At 41.2% G+C, this 18863-nt stretch overlaps 2 protein-coding genes across 5 annotated transcripts in view; both read left to right on the top strand.

Annotated features, from left to right (window-relative positions):
* The window catches only part of sdhaf2 (succinate dehydrogenase complex assembly factor 2), an 89385-nt gene that overhangs the window by 19376 nt on the left and 51146 nt on the right, over positions 1-18863 (top strand). The gene's annotated exons all lie outside the window — the stretch shown is intronic.
* Positions 1-18863, top strand: part of LOC135255109 (epidermal growth factor receptor kinase substrate 8-like protein 2) — a 48383-nt gene that overhangs the window by 18826 nt on the left and 10694 nt on the right. For 3 of the 4 annotated variants that reach the window (XM_064335867.1, XM_064335866.1, XM_064335869.1), the window contains 9 exons: positions 9081-9145; positions 12004-12165; positions 14141-14290; positions 16158-16237; positions 16334-16443; positions 17517-17569; positions 17767-17893; positions 18427-18515; positions 18714-18785. In XM_064335867.1, the coding sequence (XP_064191937.1) occupies positions 9081-9145; positions 12004-12165; positions 14141-14290; positions 16158-16237; positions 16334-16443; positions 17517-17569; positions 17767-17893; positions 18427-18515; positions 18714-18785 (908 nt within the window). Of the gene's footprint in view, positions 1-8794; positions 8927-9080; positions 9146-12003; positions 12166-14140; positions 14291-16157; positions 16238-16333; positions 16444-17516; positions 17570-17766; positions 17894-18426; positions 18516-18713; positions 18786-18863 lie in introns of those variants that run through there. The other variant, XM_064335868.1, reaches the window with a different exon arrangement.

The following is an 18863-nucleotide window of genomic DNA, read 5'->3' as shown; positions in this document are numbered from 1 at the left end:
AGCCCCGGAGAAAAGGACGCGGACAATGAGAGCTGACAGGGAGCGGTTAGCTTGGACAGCGGGGCGCTGTTTGTGTTACACTTTGGTGTTCTGAACCATTGAACCAGGTAATGGGGGTTTTCTGCATGCTGGTGGAAAGGGACGGTTCATTTTGCACCAAAAAAAAGGGTTGTGTCCCGCAAAGGCCAGCGAGACTGGGTCTGTTACCTCTGGTTAGAGAACTCTGGCTATGGTTTAATAACTGTGGTCAAAAAGTGTGTTTTTGGTAAATACAGGGTGTGACTGATAAATCATTTCATCAAAAAACCCGAAGAGATATAAAAATATTTTTCTATGTGGATCTTTTAGGCCTTTTTGTCATAGATCCACATAGGTAACGGAGTATTTTCTATTATCTATTCTTATCAGACCTGGGTCAAATATATATTTGTTTTGGATTCAAATACTTTTCTGTGCTCTGTTGATCTTGTCTGGTATAATTGAACCTAGCAATATGACTAGAAGGTGGGGTTTGCACTTTTTGAGAGTATTTCAGTGGTTCCAATACACCAGACAGGATCAGTGAAGCGTAGAAAAGTATTTGAATCCAAAATAAATACGTGTTTGACCCAGGTCTGATTCTTATTGATGTGTCTGTTTTTATTGATTATGACCTTGCACATCTAAGGTTGGTTCTATGGTTCTATGAAATCTTTTTATATTTGCATTCCTTATTTCCCAAGTTGTTTAACTCTTTGAAGAGGAGGTTTTTGGAATGTTTTTTTTTTCTGAAGAAAAAAAAAACATTCCAAACATTCTAGAATTACATTCTATTACCTGTAATGATTGTTACTTCAGCATTCAGTTCAGTTAAGAACATTCTAATCACATATTTGTGATCTTACACCTTAAAGGATTACATTTTTTTATTAAACTGATCTTGTTTTGTGGGCAGTGGGTAGCACTGTTGTCTCAAGCAGGTCCTGGGTTTGAATCCCAGCCCGGGCCTTTCTGTGTGGCGTTCGCATACTCTCCCTGTGTCTGCGTGGGTTTCCTCTGGGTACTCCACAGTCCAAAGACATTCAGGTTGACTAATTGGAGACTCTAAATTGCCCATAGGTATGAGGGTATGAATGAATAGTGAGTGAATAATGTGTGTGCCCTGCGATAGATTGGCAACCTGTCCAGGGTGTGTCCCTGCCTCTTTCCCAATGCACACTGGGATAGGCTCCAGCACCCCCCACAACCCTGACCAGGATAAGTGGGCGTAGATAATTGATGGATGCATGATCTTGTTTTTCGACGAAGTTCACAATATTAATACTTTTCATGTAAGTTAAAATTAATTCAAATGGAATATCATATTGTGGAATTTGAGTTAAGTTTATGTCTCCGTACTTGCAGGTACGTTTTTGTTCCAAAAATTTTGTTTTTTGCTGACCCCAAATACAGGTCAACAAAAACCAACAACTGAGGGGGAATGTCCACACTTATACCCTGCTCCTCAAAGGAAACATGGGACCAAATGGTAATTTCCTTGAATGTGAGCACATCAAAGGAGATGGGGAATTAAATCTGGAGGGAGAAACAAGGTGTGTGAGAATTGAGGGTAGAGGGCAGAGGATGTCACAGAAATCCACTGCATATCAACGGGAGAGAATCTGACTGGATTAGGGAGCAGACGAGGTTACCTCATATTGGCCCATCTGGGGTAGAGAATGTAACACAGAGGTACTGATCAAAGAAATCAATTTGACTAAATTGGGAGGTAGATGAGGTTATCTCCGACTGGCTCACTACAAAATGAGTCATTTCAGGGGGGCTCACTGTATTTGGCTCTCCTGTTTTCCAGCATATATCAGGTGATTTACCTCACAGATATTCTCATCACAATCTGACCTTTAAACAACTACATTGCCAGGGCTCAAAATGAGCAGACTGACTGTTAATTCAACACCAGGTCAAACATTCTGCACTTTAGGTTGAAAAAGAATAAACCAGGTCAAATGTTCTGCACTTTAGGTTGAAAAAGAGTAAATCAGGCAACGTTCTCACTTTGGTTGAAAGAATAACCGGGTCAAATGTTCTAGAATCATAGTTGAAAAATAAACCAGGTCAGAGCGTTCTGCCACTTTGGTTGAAAAAGAATAAATCAGGTGCAATGTTTGCCTTTAGGTTGATAAAGAATAAAACCAGTCAAATGTTCTGTCACTTTAGGTTCAATGAAAAGAATAAACCAGGTCAAACGTTCTGCACTTTAGGTTGAAAAAGAATAAACCAGGTCAAACGTTCTGCACTTTAGGTTGAAAAAGAATAAACCAGGTCAAATGTTCTGCACTTTAGGTTGAACAAGATGTTTACATCACCAGCATTCGAGTCACGCGATAGGGCAGGGTCACTAGAAGCCCCACCCTCCCGGGCTGCCCCGTGCTGGTTCGTGACTGAGCAGTCCAGACTAGCCGGTGCGTTCGCGCGCGGACGTTCGGGCGGCCTCACCGTAATTTCCCACAGGTTCTCGGAGAGAACGCGGCCAGATTCTCCGGCCAAAAAATGCCGGCCCACTTGGTCTGTTGAGGGCGGCGAGCTCCGACCGCGCGCCTGCTGGCCGCCGCGCGTGCGGCCGCCGGTGCAAGCTGTCGCGGCCGCGGCGATCCGATCAGCGCAAACGTCAGTCATCAATAAGAAATGGGGCTGGCTTGACTTTCACAAAGGCACCTGCCGGCACGCTTATGTTTCACCTTCCAAGAAAGCCGCGGGCAAAGAGAGAGCAGAGGAAACAATAAATGAACCGCGTCTGCTTTATGGTGAATGGAGAGAGAGAAAGAGATGGAGGGGAAAAAGGGCCTTTGTTTTTGTCCGGAGGGAGGAGGTGCAGGAGGACGGGAAGCAAAGGTATATATTACTTGACCCTGATAGACAGAAAAGGTGAGATAGAGAGAAAAAAAAAACAAGCATGAGATCAATAGACTGAGGAGAGGCAGGGGGTCTGGGAACCGGTGATACGGAAGAAAAATGAACAAGAGACAGACGGACATACTGTACCAGAATTAGACAGCTCTTCAAGAGGAGTTTTAAAAAAAAATGTAGTTATATGTGCCTCTATCAGCCTGTTTAAACCATTTCTTCAATGTATTTAGAAAATCAGTTTCTTCTTTATTACTCCCAAACTAAAACGCCGATTGCAGATGATTGCCACCTAATTGGAGTGATGGAGCCATTGCACTCCTCCTGTTTAGGAGAGAGCAGGCATTTGTTTGTCGTTTCAGGAGTGGGCGATGCCAGCCGACACAACATTTCATTATGCATTTTTAATGATTTATTTAAATATATCGAAACAGTGTAAACGGGAAAGCAGAGGTCTGCAACCTTAGTCCTGGAGAGTCATGTAATGCTCGTGATAATATCTATCTGGTTCATTTTTGTGCAACTCACTTTGGGCAGTATGGTGTCAAAGCTGTTGCCTGATTTTTTTTCTAAATTTCTAAAACAACTTAGATGCACTTGTTCAAGTAATAGTACAAGTAATAGTAGCACAAATATGTAAAGTCTCTACTAAGATCAGCTGCCACTTTATTTCATTGTCAATAAATTATTTTATATATAATAAATATATATAAAGTCTTCAGTTGTCCAAAGAATCAGGCAGCTTCATCGATACCAGAGGTGGAAAATCCAGGTTCAGAAAGTAAAAGTCCCCCCTAGTATTTTGTTCCAATCACCTGGATTTACTAATTAGTACAATTCTTCAGCCGGGAGGTAGCACTAATTAGTGAAATCAATGGCCCGAGTTTATGGGTGGAAGAAACACATGACAGGACTTTTACTTTCTGACCCCTGGACCTTCCACATGTGCCTAATATGGGCTTTGTAACTCACTGACTCACAGAATGAGCCCTATTATCAGTGGTGGAAAATGCAGGTGTATGGGTGGAAGAAACGTTTTTATACTGCTAATTCACGAGTATGCCTTATTGGCCATAGGCCACTTTCCTTGATTAAGTCAAAAATGAAGTCAGACATCACAAACATTCCAAATCTGAATAGTTCAATAAACCAAATACAAGAATCAACATCTCAGTGGATACCACTGTCTTTCCAAGGCCTATTCAGAGAGAGAGAGCGAGAGAGAGAGAGAGAGGCGGGGTAGATGGGGTAGGTGAGGTGAGGTGGGGTGGGGTGGGGGGGGACTAACCACACAACCCCACTGCTGGCTAATCTGTGGGCACCATGTTATGCAGCATTGGTGTTCAAAGCTTTCCACTCCCCTCATTGGCATCAATGCTGTAGTGACTCATTTGGTTGGATATGTGTTGTCTTCATCTGTCTATATACTCAATATATTTTTTTATAATGTAATTAAAGTGCAATTAAAGTATAAAAGTATTTTTTGTACATGAATTTTCCATTTCAGTGTGTCAGTATGAAAATGAAAACAGAAACAGGACTTTTGCCCTTTATTTTGAATTATGTCCTGACTTTTTTATACATTGATTGTAAATGAAATGCAATTGCTGATTTGCGTTTTAATTTGAAATATGGCAGGATGATGCTTCCATAATAAACCTCTAATGTGTGGTGTAGTATGATCACACAACAAACATCTGTTTATGTTACTGCCACCTGCATGTAGAATTTCTGGGTTATTACAGTCACACAAGATCCGTGTCTACACAAACATCAGTGTAATTCAGCAGGGCACCGTGCACACTGAGTCAAACAAAAAACTAACACAAGTCCTCTCCCAGATAATACAAATATAACTGTATCTACTGTCGGACAAGCAAGGATTAATTAAGAATATATTTATTATCTGAATCCAGCGGTTCCAACAGTCAATGTCCTTGTTAAGATGCTCAGCACTCTGAATACTGAACTCAAGCGATATTGCCTGCTAGAACCCCTTACTTAACCTACATGTAAAATATATTTTATTAGATTTAATTTAATAATTATGTTTAAAATTAGAATCGCCAAATTCATTGATATGTCAGTCTACAGTTCACTGGTGGAATCAACCAACAAGCCAAAACAAGTTCTATACCAGGTTTTAAGATTAAATAATTGAATTCAATGAGAAGCAGTCAGTTATATTAATGAATTGAAAACATACATTCTTTATTGAATGCAGGCACTCTACTTCTAAATTACCCAACAGAAGACATAATACAAAACATTAAACAACTAATTTAGAAATACCAGAAGAGAGAGAGAGAGAGAGAGAGATGGATAATCCAGACCTTGCCAAAGTATCACCTACTTCCAGTATAAGCACCACAGGATGAAAGGAAACCAGCTACAAGCACACAATCAAGGAACCACCACCAAAATAAAAAGAGGAAAACTCTTCTTCTTCCAGGCTCTGAACCAAACGCAACACACAAACAACTTTCTCCTGTGGCCATCTTAAATACCTTACCCAGCATGGCTTGGCGATGTTTGCACTGATTGGGTGATGCCGGGTTAAGGTTTAGGAGAAAAGGGAAGGGGGGTCAGACTAATTTATGGCAAGGACTGGCCTACCTAAAGATTGCATTCAAACTAAAAGTAATGGGAAATGTTTTAGGCATGCAGGGTCTCCAACCCCCAATATGGTGTCCTGTGTCATATGGTTTGTCTCTTCTGGGGAGGTGAGACCCATAGATTGTCAGCCTAGATTATGGTATCAGTGGAATTTAAAATTGCCCCAATCACATTTGCTTTGATGCTTGTGATGGGGAGGCCAGGCCACATTCTTATTTACTGTTTCCCTCTCTAAGGCCAGAATCTAAACACTACGTATCCTACACTACAGATTATACAAGTTGCTGTTATTTTTAAAAAAGTAGTCCTTGACAATTCAGTGCTACTTTAATTACAGTTACTGTACAAATTAGACTACTTTGCATACGTTAAAAATGGCTGAATTTTTGCTTTGCAAGCATATAATGAAACTAGCTTGAGCAACAGGTGTGTGGAGTGGTAGAAAATTCTAAATAAAAGTACGTTGTTTTAAAAAATGATTCAAATTTTAATTTGCTTAAGATGTAATTGATTTGCAGAATCACACAGGAAATAAGAATATTCTTTTTTTTCTGTGCTTATCTTCTATTTTAAAATTTGCTTAATACCTGTGCCTATATTCTCCTACCCAGCCCCTTCAGTATTTTTTTTCACATTTAATGAAGAATGTCCCCAAATTCCTTGTATCACTGTTCAAGTTCAAATTGTCCACTGGACATCTTTTCCCAAGTCAATTGTTTGTATCTTCTATGCCTTTAATGGCTTAACATGCCTGTAACATGTACTTAGTTCCCTTTGACAGCCTAGTCAAGATAACTGAATTACGGTAGACTATTGTTGTGAAATAGAGTTCACCCATGAATGCGCATTGTGACATCTCAAGGTAACTTGCAGTTATGGTGTCTAGTCCTGCTTTGTCAAATAACTGCCTCACCCATTCATTTGGCTTGATTACATTCAGTATCCAGGAAGTCACCATTACTTGATGACCACTGCTTTTAACAAAAAGAACTCAGCAGACCTCTGCAGACTGACTGGTTGTGGTTTCTGTAAGGTAATTCATGATTCTTTTTAAGAATAAAATTAATTTATGTTCATTAATGCACAGACTGGTAGGGTTGAGTGATAGCAAAAACACTGAAAGGTCAAAGGTCACGATTGTGGATTTTAAAATCAAGCAAGTACACTGTGAAAAGATAATAGAGGTACATCAGTCTTCGTTTAAAGCTAACTGTAGAGAGCCTGATATAGATAAGGAAATCCTCTATAGTCAACTCTTGCATCTAGCCCTATTGCTTCTATTGGACTCACACTGGTCAAGACTGTGAGGAGAAGCAATCCTTGCCTACCTGTGTACTACCTGCTCAGCATGTATTCACATCAGTACTGGCGGACAGCAGTGTAGAGCAATGGGCAGCACCATATAGTATATGTAAAATGCAATGTACTTTGTGAGATATAATACAATGGGCATTTAATTAGTTTGACTAAGTTATTATGCGTAAATGCCCATTGAGTGTTACATAATCACGGTGTGAAAGAAAGCACCACCCTGCTGACTGTGGGCTTCTGCCATGTGAAGCAAAATGTCTGTGAATTTTATAGTAATCTGTAAGATACTGAAGGTATGAAACTGTAAACAGCTGAAATGCAAATACTTGTATTATTTACAGTGAAACATTAATACATATAACATTTGTTAGATGCACAGCCTGCTACATATTGTTACCATTTTTTACATGGTAAAGTTCTGGCAACATGGTTACCAGTAATTTACTGTAAAATTTTACTGCACTTCTTTAAGGAGGAAAACAGGATGAGATGTTTCTCCCAGGATCAGCATGTGGCATACCTGGGTGTCACTGATCTGCTGTTCTTTAGCCACAATCGGTTTATTGGGGGCACATCAATTATTTAGCCATTAGATCTGAGTGGATCTCACATTTAGTAACGGTTTAGCCATCTGTACTGCTTTCCAACAAATTTACCAGCATGCTGTAGAAAGCCTTATTTGATTAAGTCTGTTTGTTTGCTTAATGTTTTTGTTTTTGGAGTTAAACTCCAATGTTAATTGCCATACTTTTACAATGCGAATGGAATGCCTGAATAATCGCATTTCAGCCTGTCAGCGCATATCCAGTTGGACTTTGTGTATCAAATGTCTTCTGAGAAGTGTAATAAAGTACATGAAATCACCTCACTCTATTTAACTTAACTATCTATCAGATTATAGTCAGTACTTGAAACACAAACCAAGGAATATTGTTTAGAGTGAACCATCTTGATGCCCCAAACAATTGATATTTATATTGCTAATTAATTTGTTTAAAGGTTACAAATGTATCATTATGTGTAAAACTAATCAAACAGCTTTATTACTAACAAGGAATTCTGCCATAATTCACCAGCTTAATATTAATGCTCTACACACAGTACTTATCATTTGACCTTTAAACATTTAATCCAGGTTATAAAAGTTTTGAACGTGATCCAAATTTTACGCCACACGAATGGCACGACAGTTAGAACTACTACCATGAGCATAGCTCAGTTGGCAACAGAAATACCAGTTTTGGTCTTGAACATTATAGAGCTTTGCCCAGCCCAGGTGGGGCAGGGGTGGGCAGGGTGGAGCCAGGTAAAGGAGTGCTGGTGGAGATTTATCATTTTAATGTGTGGTTGTATTAGTGAAAATGCAAGCTATTGTCCCTGTTCAGACCGTGGTGCATTAGGCACTCAAAAGCACCTGCCAGTGAAGAGGTGATCTGTTCCCCTCTACAAAGCTGCTACAATACGCCCTGGACGTTTAGCAGTGGTCCTTGTTAAAAAGAGGGCGTTTAATGAAGATGGGATCACAGAAAGCACAATAGTGCACGCTATTAGTTTTATAAGCGTGCAGAGGAGGGAGTGATTCTCAAAATACTAAAGCCTACGCACAACATTAGGATCGGGCCAAAGGAGATTTAAAAAGCTGCATTGATTTAAAATTTTCTGTTTGAAATGTCCTACGTCCCGTTTACATTGTCGACGTTGTTGTACTTTAAGAAGGTCGGACCCTATTGTGTACGTTGAAACGCCTCTGCGGACACGAAGAAGAAGGTATTCCGAATCAAAACAAGGGAGGTCAGGGCGCTTTGTGTGCGAAAATGAGACACGCTATAAACCCGTCGGAGCGCTAGCCTACGCCAGCCCCGTCCAGAAAGGGTTCGCTTTCCCCAGCGAGACTGCGGAGGAGCCCGCCTGTGTGCGCGGCAGGCTTGTTTGCGCGGAGGGCGCGCACGTGCGTGTGTGTGTGTGTGTGTGTGTGTGTGTGTACGTGCGTGCACACTCGCGGGTCAGATACTTGCGATCCGCTTCATTTCCTTATTGCTCTGAGTGAGACTCCTGCGTCTCAGTCTTTGCACTCTACGCTTGCCGTGAACCGCAAGGAGCAACATGTGGGGATCAAGTCAGTGTTACCGCTTTTGTGTACAGTCTGCGTACCTGAATTATCTGCTGTGAGCTTGTGTGTGTGTGTGTGGGTGGGTTTACATTGTGTGTTTGTGTGTGTGTGTGTGTGTGTGAGACTTACTTCCTCAGATTTTTCTCTCTTCACCTCACAGAGCAGCGAAAGAAATATTCAAACTCCAACGTCATCATGCAGGAAACATCACAGTATCATGTGGAGGTGAGACTTCTCCTTTTCTCTCTCTACCTGCTGTCTTCTCTCACTTTGATCCTGCCCTCCTTCTACCTCTGTGGCTCTCCGATGCTCTCTGCTCGTTTTAAAATTTCCTTTGACTTTCGGTTTTCGTTCTTTCCGGTTGCCTGTTTGGAACCGAAGAGAGGGACGGCTGTAAAATGGGATTGCTTTTATCTGAACTCAGCCAAAGGCTGACATGTGGGTTAATGTTTGATTGTGCGGTTAAAAGACCCATCAGGCCGGTTGACCTGCACCGACACACATCTTCCATGGGGAAATTGTGTGCTGTTAAGTTGTACTGAGACCTGTGGAGACGGGAAGCACTCAACCGTGTTGACCGGTTGATGCACTTAATCTACATACTGAGACGCATCATTACAGTAACTATTCTGCATTGTAAACATTGACCGAAGCCCTGGCTGAAATTGCGAACTCCTTATTGCGTTGTCAGAGGTGGCGTGTCCTTTGCCCTGCTATACCTGTAGGAGTCAATCTCAGCAAAGCCAATCCTCATGCAGTTTCCTTGTTTGATTCATCTAGTTTTTATTTCCCAATTCATTGTACTAAACGTGGAATATGTGGTAACACACGTCCCAGTTTGCAAACACAATGCGATGGGCGAGCCCTGGACCAAATCCCAGGCAACAGGGATGGGCTAAGCATGTTATGTTTGCAGACTGGGCAGTGTGCTTCCAGATGTTAAATGTTTCTGATATGCAGCTCATGAATCGGGCAGTATCACTGTCGGGGTTGCCTACTCTCATGCTTTCGATGCGAGACACACGCTTCAGGCTCTGTCTCACGGCAAACAAAATGACCACGGCTAAAACCAAAGCTGATTATGTACCAGCTTGCGGGACAAAGATATTTCGGTTCATAATTATTACAGAGACTGTCGATTGGCTACCTATCTTTGACCCCCCCCCCCGATCAACAATCTTAGCCCCCCCCCTCCCTGGTCTGCAGTCTTGATTTCCTGACCCCCTGGTCTATTATCTCAGTCCCCCCCCTCCCCTGTCCACGAACTCACTCCAGCCAGGTGACCAAAGTAGGCAACCCATATTACTGTGTGGGGCTGTGTAGGGCTGTGATAGTTTAGCAAAGTAGCATCAGAGTCCTTTATTTTCTTTAGGTCTGCGGTTCAACAGGCATCTTTGCACTCCTTAAATTGTCTACTGTCTCACAAATGTGGAGAACAATGTGGAGTTGATTCAGACAGGATGTTGAGTCTGATTGGTTGAGCTGGTTGACTTGATATGTGTGGTTGGAACGAAAACCTGCTGTAACTGAGGAAGGCTGTGATAAGAGTTATGTGGCCTGTGTGCACGCATGGCCAGTAACTAAGCATTAACAATTAAAAGGGATCCTGTATACCGGCTTATAATTGCTTGTAATGAGTTACTTGACAGACCATGGCCAACTGTACTCCAGGCGGAAATGCTATCTTTGGTCAAAATGTGTAAATCATTGTATGGATTATAGCCATTCAGGGTCTTTGAAGTACCTTCTGTAAATTCTGAAAACAGCAAAAAGCATGGTTGAGAGGTGCTCTTGCGAGAAGAAAGACTGATGTTTCCAAAGCAAGCACTCTTTTGCAGATTATGGTCTTTGATGCCCTTCCTTTTATTTTGTGTACAATCACAATGAATAATATTAGAATATTATTGTTATTTGTTTTTCCTCATTTGGTTCATGAGTCACGGTTAAAGTTGACCGAGCAGTAAGTGACAGTTATTTAATTAGGTGAAAATACAGATAATTTTTTACTGTAATGCATTTGTTTTTAATATTTAATTATTCAGTTTCCTCATTTGAGATAGATATAAAGGTACAGGAGCTGTGAACCATATTTGGCACATGCCAGCGTTCAGTGTTTACAGTGTTAGATTACAATTTTGTGCAATCTCTCTGACAATATTACTGTGATTATCTGTACATATAATTGATATACACTTGGATAATAATACCTGGAGTTGTGAAATATGTACAGTATAATTTATTTTTAATTTAACCAGATCATATGCTTCATGCACAACATTAGTCAATACAACAGATCAGTTTCAGTCAGGAAATGGTGGCAGTTTAAGGGCGTTTAGCATTTAGCATTGAGAGCTGTGGTGACAATTAAATGAAACTGCAGTGCGAATAAATGAATTAATGAATATGGCGCCTGTCTGTTATTTCCATCTGCACTGCTCCAAAATTCCAACCATAAAATTCCAGCTATATGCACAGACCGGCTTAACTTAAAAGCATGGAATCTTAAATACAAATACATTTGTCTTGTTTTAAACAAAAATGAAAAATTTCATTATAAAAAACAAACAGAATGTGTAGCTGTGAAAATAAAAACGCAAATACCCTTCCTTCAAATACAAAATAAAATGCTATTTTGCCAAACATGGCGTGAAACACAAGAAAGACAAATTACCCCTTGGAATACTGTACTTTCACATTTGTTTCTTTATTTGTAAAAGAACATCTAAAACCTAAACAGAGTTCAAACAGCCAAATTAAAATACTATTGTTCAGTACAAATCTTATGTTAATGATTGTTCCTTTTTGGGCAGATGTCCTGATACATTCCAAATGTCTTTAGGTTGGATGAATAGACTGCGTAGACTACAATTTGGGTGAATACTCTAATTTAGTAGCATTCAAATGCAAATGCATTTACATTTGACTGTACAGTGTAGTACAATCTAAATGTGAATTCCTTGAATTTCTCATCCAGTATACTTCTTCTTGTAAACAGTAGTACACTTTTCTTTCTTTTATATCCACAATAAGGCAAGCTCCTTCCCTCAGGCCTGATAAACCAAAACATTCCTCTGCTCCTCCAGCACCTCTCCACCTTCATGATGGATAAGACTGAGTCCATTGCCACAGTGGATGATGCCATTAAGAAGCTGATACTGCTGGACTCTAAAGACAAGATCTGGACCCAGGAAATGCTACTGCAGGTCACCGACAAGGCTATCCGGCTTCTGGATTGTGACACACAGGTAAGTCCCGCCCCTGTAGCCAAGATAACCGAATAGCGGTGCCCCGAGTGACTGTGATTGACAGGCTGCTTTATTATACCCAATAGTATGGAGGGTTATGGCTGCTCCTGTCGCACGGTACTGCCACAGGCACTAAGGGTGCTAACTGTCCTCTTCTGTAGTTACTGCGGCTCTTGTAAAACTTCTTAATGTCCTTATGTGCTTCCTTTCATAATTTGCTTTGGCTAATAGCATCTGCTTAATGAACATACTGCAATGTAATGCGAAACAGCATGTGCATATTAGGAGGCTGGGGTCCTAAAGCCTGGTCTTGGACAGCTGTAGAGTAGCAGGTTTGTATGCTTCTTAAAATATTTATGACCTGCTTTAATCATGGTCGTTGGGGCAGCTGCATTGTGAAACACCTATAGACCTGCCAGTACTGTGGCTTTCCCACAATGACTAAACCAGGGTTATGCTGCCAGGCATTGGCGTCACGGTTCTAGAAAGCTCCAATCCAGTTTTGTTAACCGCTCAATCTAAATCCTGTAATTGCAATGTCTGAGAATGCTTCCAGTGTTTTCAGTTATACCAGAATTCATGTGGAATACCATAGACATACTGAGATGCAAGTGCACAACACTGTTAAACGTTTCCTTGTTGCGGCTGCATCTGAGCATTCAATCAGCAGTGTTCATAATTTGGATCTGGAGCCAGAATACAGTAATAGATCAACTTGTACAATTATACTTTATACCTTACATTTTACTGAAAATATAATTTGCAGGAGAGACATTATCTGCAAAGCTCATTTAGTTGCAATATGAAAATGGCGTATTTATACATTTAATGTACGGTATCATTGAATAAAAGTTACTGCTGTGAACTAACAGAAAAACAAGGGCTCCACCCTGCCCAACGCTGCTCCGCCTAGGCTGGGCAAAGCTCTACATATAATAATCAAGATCAAATGCTTATATGACATAATTGTTGTCTTTTGTTCATGAAGGTACAGTTTTAGAAACAGCTTTGGAGACACAGTACAGGCCAAAAGTATTAGTTCAACTGTGGTTTAAAAAAGAACTTTAGGCAGTGAAGAATTCATTCAGTTAATATATTTCTTGAATAACAAACTGTATAAACTTAGTTTATAATAGTTTATAATACATAGTATATATAATAAAATTTTGTGAAATCTTATCTATTTAAGTTTTTTAAAACCACAGGTAGCCAAATACCTTTAGCCTGTAGTGAAAGTAAAATGGGCACTATAGTTGGAAGAAATATGGTGAAGAAAAAAGATTTAGGCTTAGATGTATGGAGCCAAGTAAACATTGTGGCAAGATGGTTATTCCCTGTGAGAAATTGCAAAGAAGCTTAAGATTTCCAGGTGTAGTGTTCAGTACACACTCAGAAGGGTCCATCTGATGGACATTAATGTTAATAGAATAACAGGAAGATCAAGAGGCATAAAACAAATATCCTGTGTTGTCCAGCAAAAGAAACCATCATAAAACTGCACCACAGCTACAGGAACAACTCAACGCAACCAGAGAGAAACCAGTTTCCCTGACTACAACAAAATGGTGACTACGATCTGCTGGTCTAAAAGGAAGTGCATCTGTGAAAAAGCTGTTGCAACGTGCTGTTAACAAGACGAAAAGACTTCAGTGAGCCAAGCGCTATCAACATTGAACCAGGAATGATTGGGAAAAGGCAGATACACATCCTGGAGTGTGTAACGAACACTGCACCTGGAAATCTTAAGCTTCTTTGCAATTTCCTGCTGGGAATAACCTTCTTGCCACAATATGTTTACTTGGCTCCACACATCTAAGCCTAAGTCCTCCTTCTTTGCCATATTTCTTGCAACTTCAGTGCCTATTTTTCAATACATTCACCTTAACACTACAGGTGAATTGATGTACAGCGCTCAAGGTAAAACGAATGTCTGTCTCTTTTTTTGTGTGTGTGTCTCTCTCTCTCTCTCTCTCAGGAGGAGCTGGAGAACTTCCCTCTATCCACGGTACATATGAGTCAGACGGTGCTGAACCAGACCCGCTACCCGTCCGTGCTGCTGCTGGTGTGCCAGGACCACGAACAGCACCGGCCCGACATTCACTTCTTTCACTGTGACGAGGTGGAGGTGAGGGGCACGTACTGAAGTACATTGTACTGAGTAACCTGAGACTGATAGAGATGAGGGATTTCACTACATGCACTGAACCTGAGGTGAGGGGCAGTACTAAATACACAGACTTATGCCAGGTAAGGGAACTTACTGACTACACTTAGACCAATGGAGGTGGGGGGCAGTGTAACGCACACAGAGATTGTGGGATGTGAGGTGTTTTACTAAGTACACAATGCCTGATGGATGTGAGGGATTGTTCTAATTACTGTGAGATTATGGGAGGTGAGGTCATTGTACTAGGTACATTATGACTGATGGAGGTGAGTAATTGTACTAAGTACACTGAGACTGGTAGAGGTGAGAGATTGTACTACATACACTAAGAAAAATTTTAGCTGAGTGTTCTATGTACACTGGGACCAGTAGGGATGATGGATTGCTTGTGGATTTGTAGAGATGAGGCAATACACTGACACTGACTGAGGAGGTAAGGAACTATATTAAGTATGCAGAGAAAGATAGAGATAGAGGTACATGAAGAGGTACACTGCATCCCTAATGTGTCTCTGTGTGTATGTGTGTATGTATATATATATATATATATATATATACACTGAGCTCCATAATGTTTGGGACAAGGAGGACACATTTTCTGAACTCCACAATTTACATGGGGTTAAAGTTCAGACTATCATCTTTTATTAAAGGGAATTTTTATATACGTTGGTTTCACCATGGAAAAATTACGTTTTATACACAGACACCCCCCTCCCTCATTTCAGGGCACCATAATGTCTGGGACAAATGGCTTCACGGGTGTTTCTGATTAGTCAGGTGTGTTCAATTTCTTCCTTACTGCAAGTATATGATATATTTTTGTTTGCCTATGGAGTCTGTTATTGCAGTTGGCATTGTTATTAGTGTCAACATAAGGACTGTAGTTGTGCCAAGGAAAGGCAATGACACTATTATGAGGCTGAGAAATAAGAAAAACAAGAGTCAGAGACATAGGCCAAGCCTTAGGCTTACCGAAAGCAACTGTTTGGAATGTCTTCAAGAAGGACGAGAGCACTGATGAGTTCAGTAATCACGGAGGACCTGGTAGGCCAAGGAAGACCTCTACATTTGATGACTGAAGAATTCTCACAATACTGAAGAAAACACCAAAATACCTGTTTGACAGATCAGAAACACTCAGGAGGCAGGTATGGATGTATCAGTGACTACTGCCCATGGGATACTTCATGAACAGAGCTATAGAGGATACACTACAAGAGGCAAATAGTGTTTTAACTTCAAAAACAGGACAACCAGGTTACATTTTGCTAAGAGGTACCTAACAGACCCTGCAGAGTTCTGGAAAAAGGTCATATGGACAGATGAGACCAAGATTCACTTGTATCAGCGTGATGGCAAGAGCAAAGTGTAGAGGCCAAGAGGAAATGCTCAAGGAACTGCTTCACGTAAAATGAAAGTCCCAAACGTTAAGGTGCCCTGAAAAGGAGGCAATAAAAAGTGCTATAATCTTTACATGGTGAAACCAAAAGTATATAAACATACATTTAAATGAAAGCTCAGAATTTGTACTTTAACCACACGGAGTGCAGAAGCAAAATCAAGAAAAAAAACATGTCTTTGTCCCTAACATTATGGAGCTCACTGTATATATGTACAGTGTGCTACTAAGTGATTCTCTCTGATTTTTTAATTCTTTATGGTTTCTTACTCCAACAGGCACACATGATGTGCAAGTAGCTGACAATGTGGAGACTATCTGAACTTTGAACTGGAATGTGCCGCGCACACAAGATAATGTTTGATTGCTATGGAATGTTTTCTCTTGCCCTCTCCAAATATTTTTTTTGTCCCTCCTCTGCAGGCTGAAATGGTCCACGCTGACATTGACAGCGCCCTTGGTGACAACAAACACGGCAAAAAGATGCGCCCACAGACCCTGAAGTAAGCTTTCCCTGCTCGCTCCTTCGCTCTCCTGTTTCAGTCCTACGTCTTATTCTGATACAATGACTAGCTTTAATTTCTGCTCCTCCTCTTCAGAGTCAACCAGGAAAAGATGAAACACCATCGAGAAACCATATTACCGCCATTGGCCCCCAAGGGCCCAGGGCCAGGAGTGAAGGGCAGGGTGCCTTCTATGAGCATGCAAGGTGAGTTGATATTCTGCATGCAATGGCGGAGCTATTATTGTTAACTGAAACGAAAACGAAAACGAAATTACGTGAAAAAACTCAAATTAAACTGAAACTATTGTGCTGTTCCAAAACGAAAATGAAATAAAAGTGATCATTCATTATTTTCAGTTTTCGTTTTTAATCCGGCCGCAAGCGTGTATGAGATTATACTGAATAAAATTATCCCTTCTCTTTTAATTGTGATTGTGTCACGAGATTGTGATGCTACTAGGACAGTCCCACTCTGACCCCTGTTGTGGCTAGTGTCAAATTGAAACTTGAAAGAAAACATTGAAGTCCAGTTTGGGAGTACCTTCAGATTGGTTGGTTGAGAAATCCAAATATATAGCTGTTGTGTGTTTTTGATGTTATAATCAAATGGAAAAAAATAATAAAATGTCTCAAACTAAAATAGAAATTAAATAAGTTGAAAAACTAAAACTAAACCATACTGGAGCACATTGAAAAACACAAAACTGAATAAAACGAAACTTAGCCTAGAAAGTGTAAATGAAATTAGAATACGAATAAAATAAAATGATAAACATAAAACTATGATAACCTTGCTGCACGCCCATACTCCCTTTCATGTGTACACGCACACACACACACACAAGCACAGACACACACTTACAGTATATACTCACACTTTTTCTTTCTGTCACACAGAGATACACAGATAAATACACACACACACACACGAGCACAGACACACACTTACAGTATATACTCACACTTTTTCTTTCTGTCACACAGAGATACACACATAAATACACACACACACACACAAACACAGACAAGCACAGACACACTTACAATATAAACTCACTGTTTCTCTTTTTGTCACACACAGATACACAGTTACACACACACACACACACACACATAAACTACCATGTCTACAGATAGCACTGTCTTGGCTTCTTGACAGTTTATCAGGAAGCCAAGACAGACTGTCATGACAGACCTGTACGACCATCTTTCTGTCCATTTTCCTTGATGTGTCAGTTCTGAACAATATGTGACTGACTGCCTCTGCCTTGTGTTAGATATGAACAGGCAGGGGTCCATGCAGCCGGACCAGCGCATGGAGAAAGACGTGGTGAGTCCTGCTCTGTCGCACGGGCACAAAACTGCAGGACACGCAAGAGGAGGCACTGACAACTAGAAGCACTGACACTAACACGCTGACACGCAGGAAGAAATATTTGTATGCTCAGGGAGGCGGTAACACAGACGCTAGGGGCCGGTGAGGTACCGTCACGCGGCGAGTCTGAGACCGATACTTTCAACCCCCAGCAACTCCTCAACAGCGCCCTGGACGACATCGAGTTTTTCGTGGCGCGGCTCCAGAAGGCCGCCGAAGCCTTCACCCAGCTCAACCAGCGCAACAAGAGCAAGAAGAATAAGAAGAAGGGCCCGGCAGGTACCTCAAACTCCTCTCCCTCTATACTCATCCCTCCCATGCGTCCTTCTGTTCAGGTCCTCTTACATCCAGCCTTCTGTTCACTTTTTCACGTGTCATTAATTCATGAACCCGAGTGTGCTTTTAAACCCCGCTCTTATTTTAGCCCTGAAGCTAAGAACAGATGCGCGTACATTTAAAGGATCCCGCAACTGCATTCATAAAAGATCGGTGCTCAGTGTTTTTTTTTTAATGAGTCAAAGCTAAAGATGTTAACTTAATGCGTACTACCTTCGTAAGTGAAATGGTATGATGGCAACCTTACATACCAAGCTCTATGTCACCACAGGAATACAGGTTAATTAAAGACGAATTGCCTAAGTAAAGGTTTCACATTGGTGATGCTGTTGGTTTGCTGCCCAAGAGATGTGCAATGTAATTATTGGGTTGAACTGGGATGGGCTAAACTCTGTATTGGATGTAATTCAGGCTGGGCACGACCATGACAGTGATGGTGGTGGTGTTGTTGATTGCTTTGGTCTGATTGTTGACAGAGGGCATGCTGACCCTACGAGCCAAGCCCCCCACCGAGGCCGAGTTTGTTGACACGCTACAGAAGCTGAAGCTGGCCTTCAATCTGCTAGTGAGTCTGAGTCCCTTGATGCCTCTCTGCCAAAGCTCTTTCTGTGTATTTTGTCACCAACTATATTCTTTTTAATTGCCCCTGTGTGTAATAAATGTGATTTTTATCACCTCACTTTCGTGTATGATAGTTTTGTGTTCCATGACCTCGGATGCGACTCAGCTTAAACCCCGCCCTGCTCGTTTCTGCCCCCTTCAGGCCAAACTGAAGCACATCCAGAAGCCCAGCGCCTCTGAGCTGGTCCACTTCCTGTTCGGCCCCATGGAGCTGGTGAGAAACAAACATGCCGACTTGGCACAAAGACCGATCGATCGAATAAGACGAGCACTGCAGCGGTGGTGTGTGCGA

Source organism: Anguilla rostrata, chromosome 5 (assembly GCF_018555375.3).
Source record: "Anguilla rostrata isolate EN2019 chromosome 5, ASM1855537v3, whole genome shotgun sequence".
NCBI classification, from domain to species: Eukaryota; Metazoa; Chordata; class Actinopteri; order Anguilliformes; family Anguillidae; genus Anguilla; species Anguilla rostrata.
Note: the sequence above shows the minus strand (reverse complement) of the source record. Positions and strands in the feature narration are given on the sequence as shown.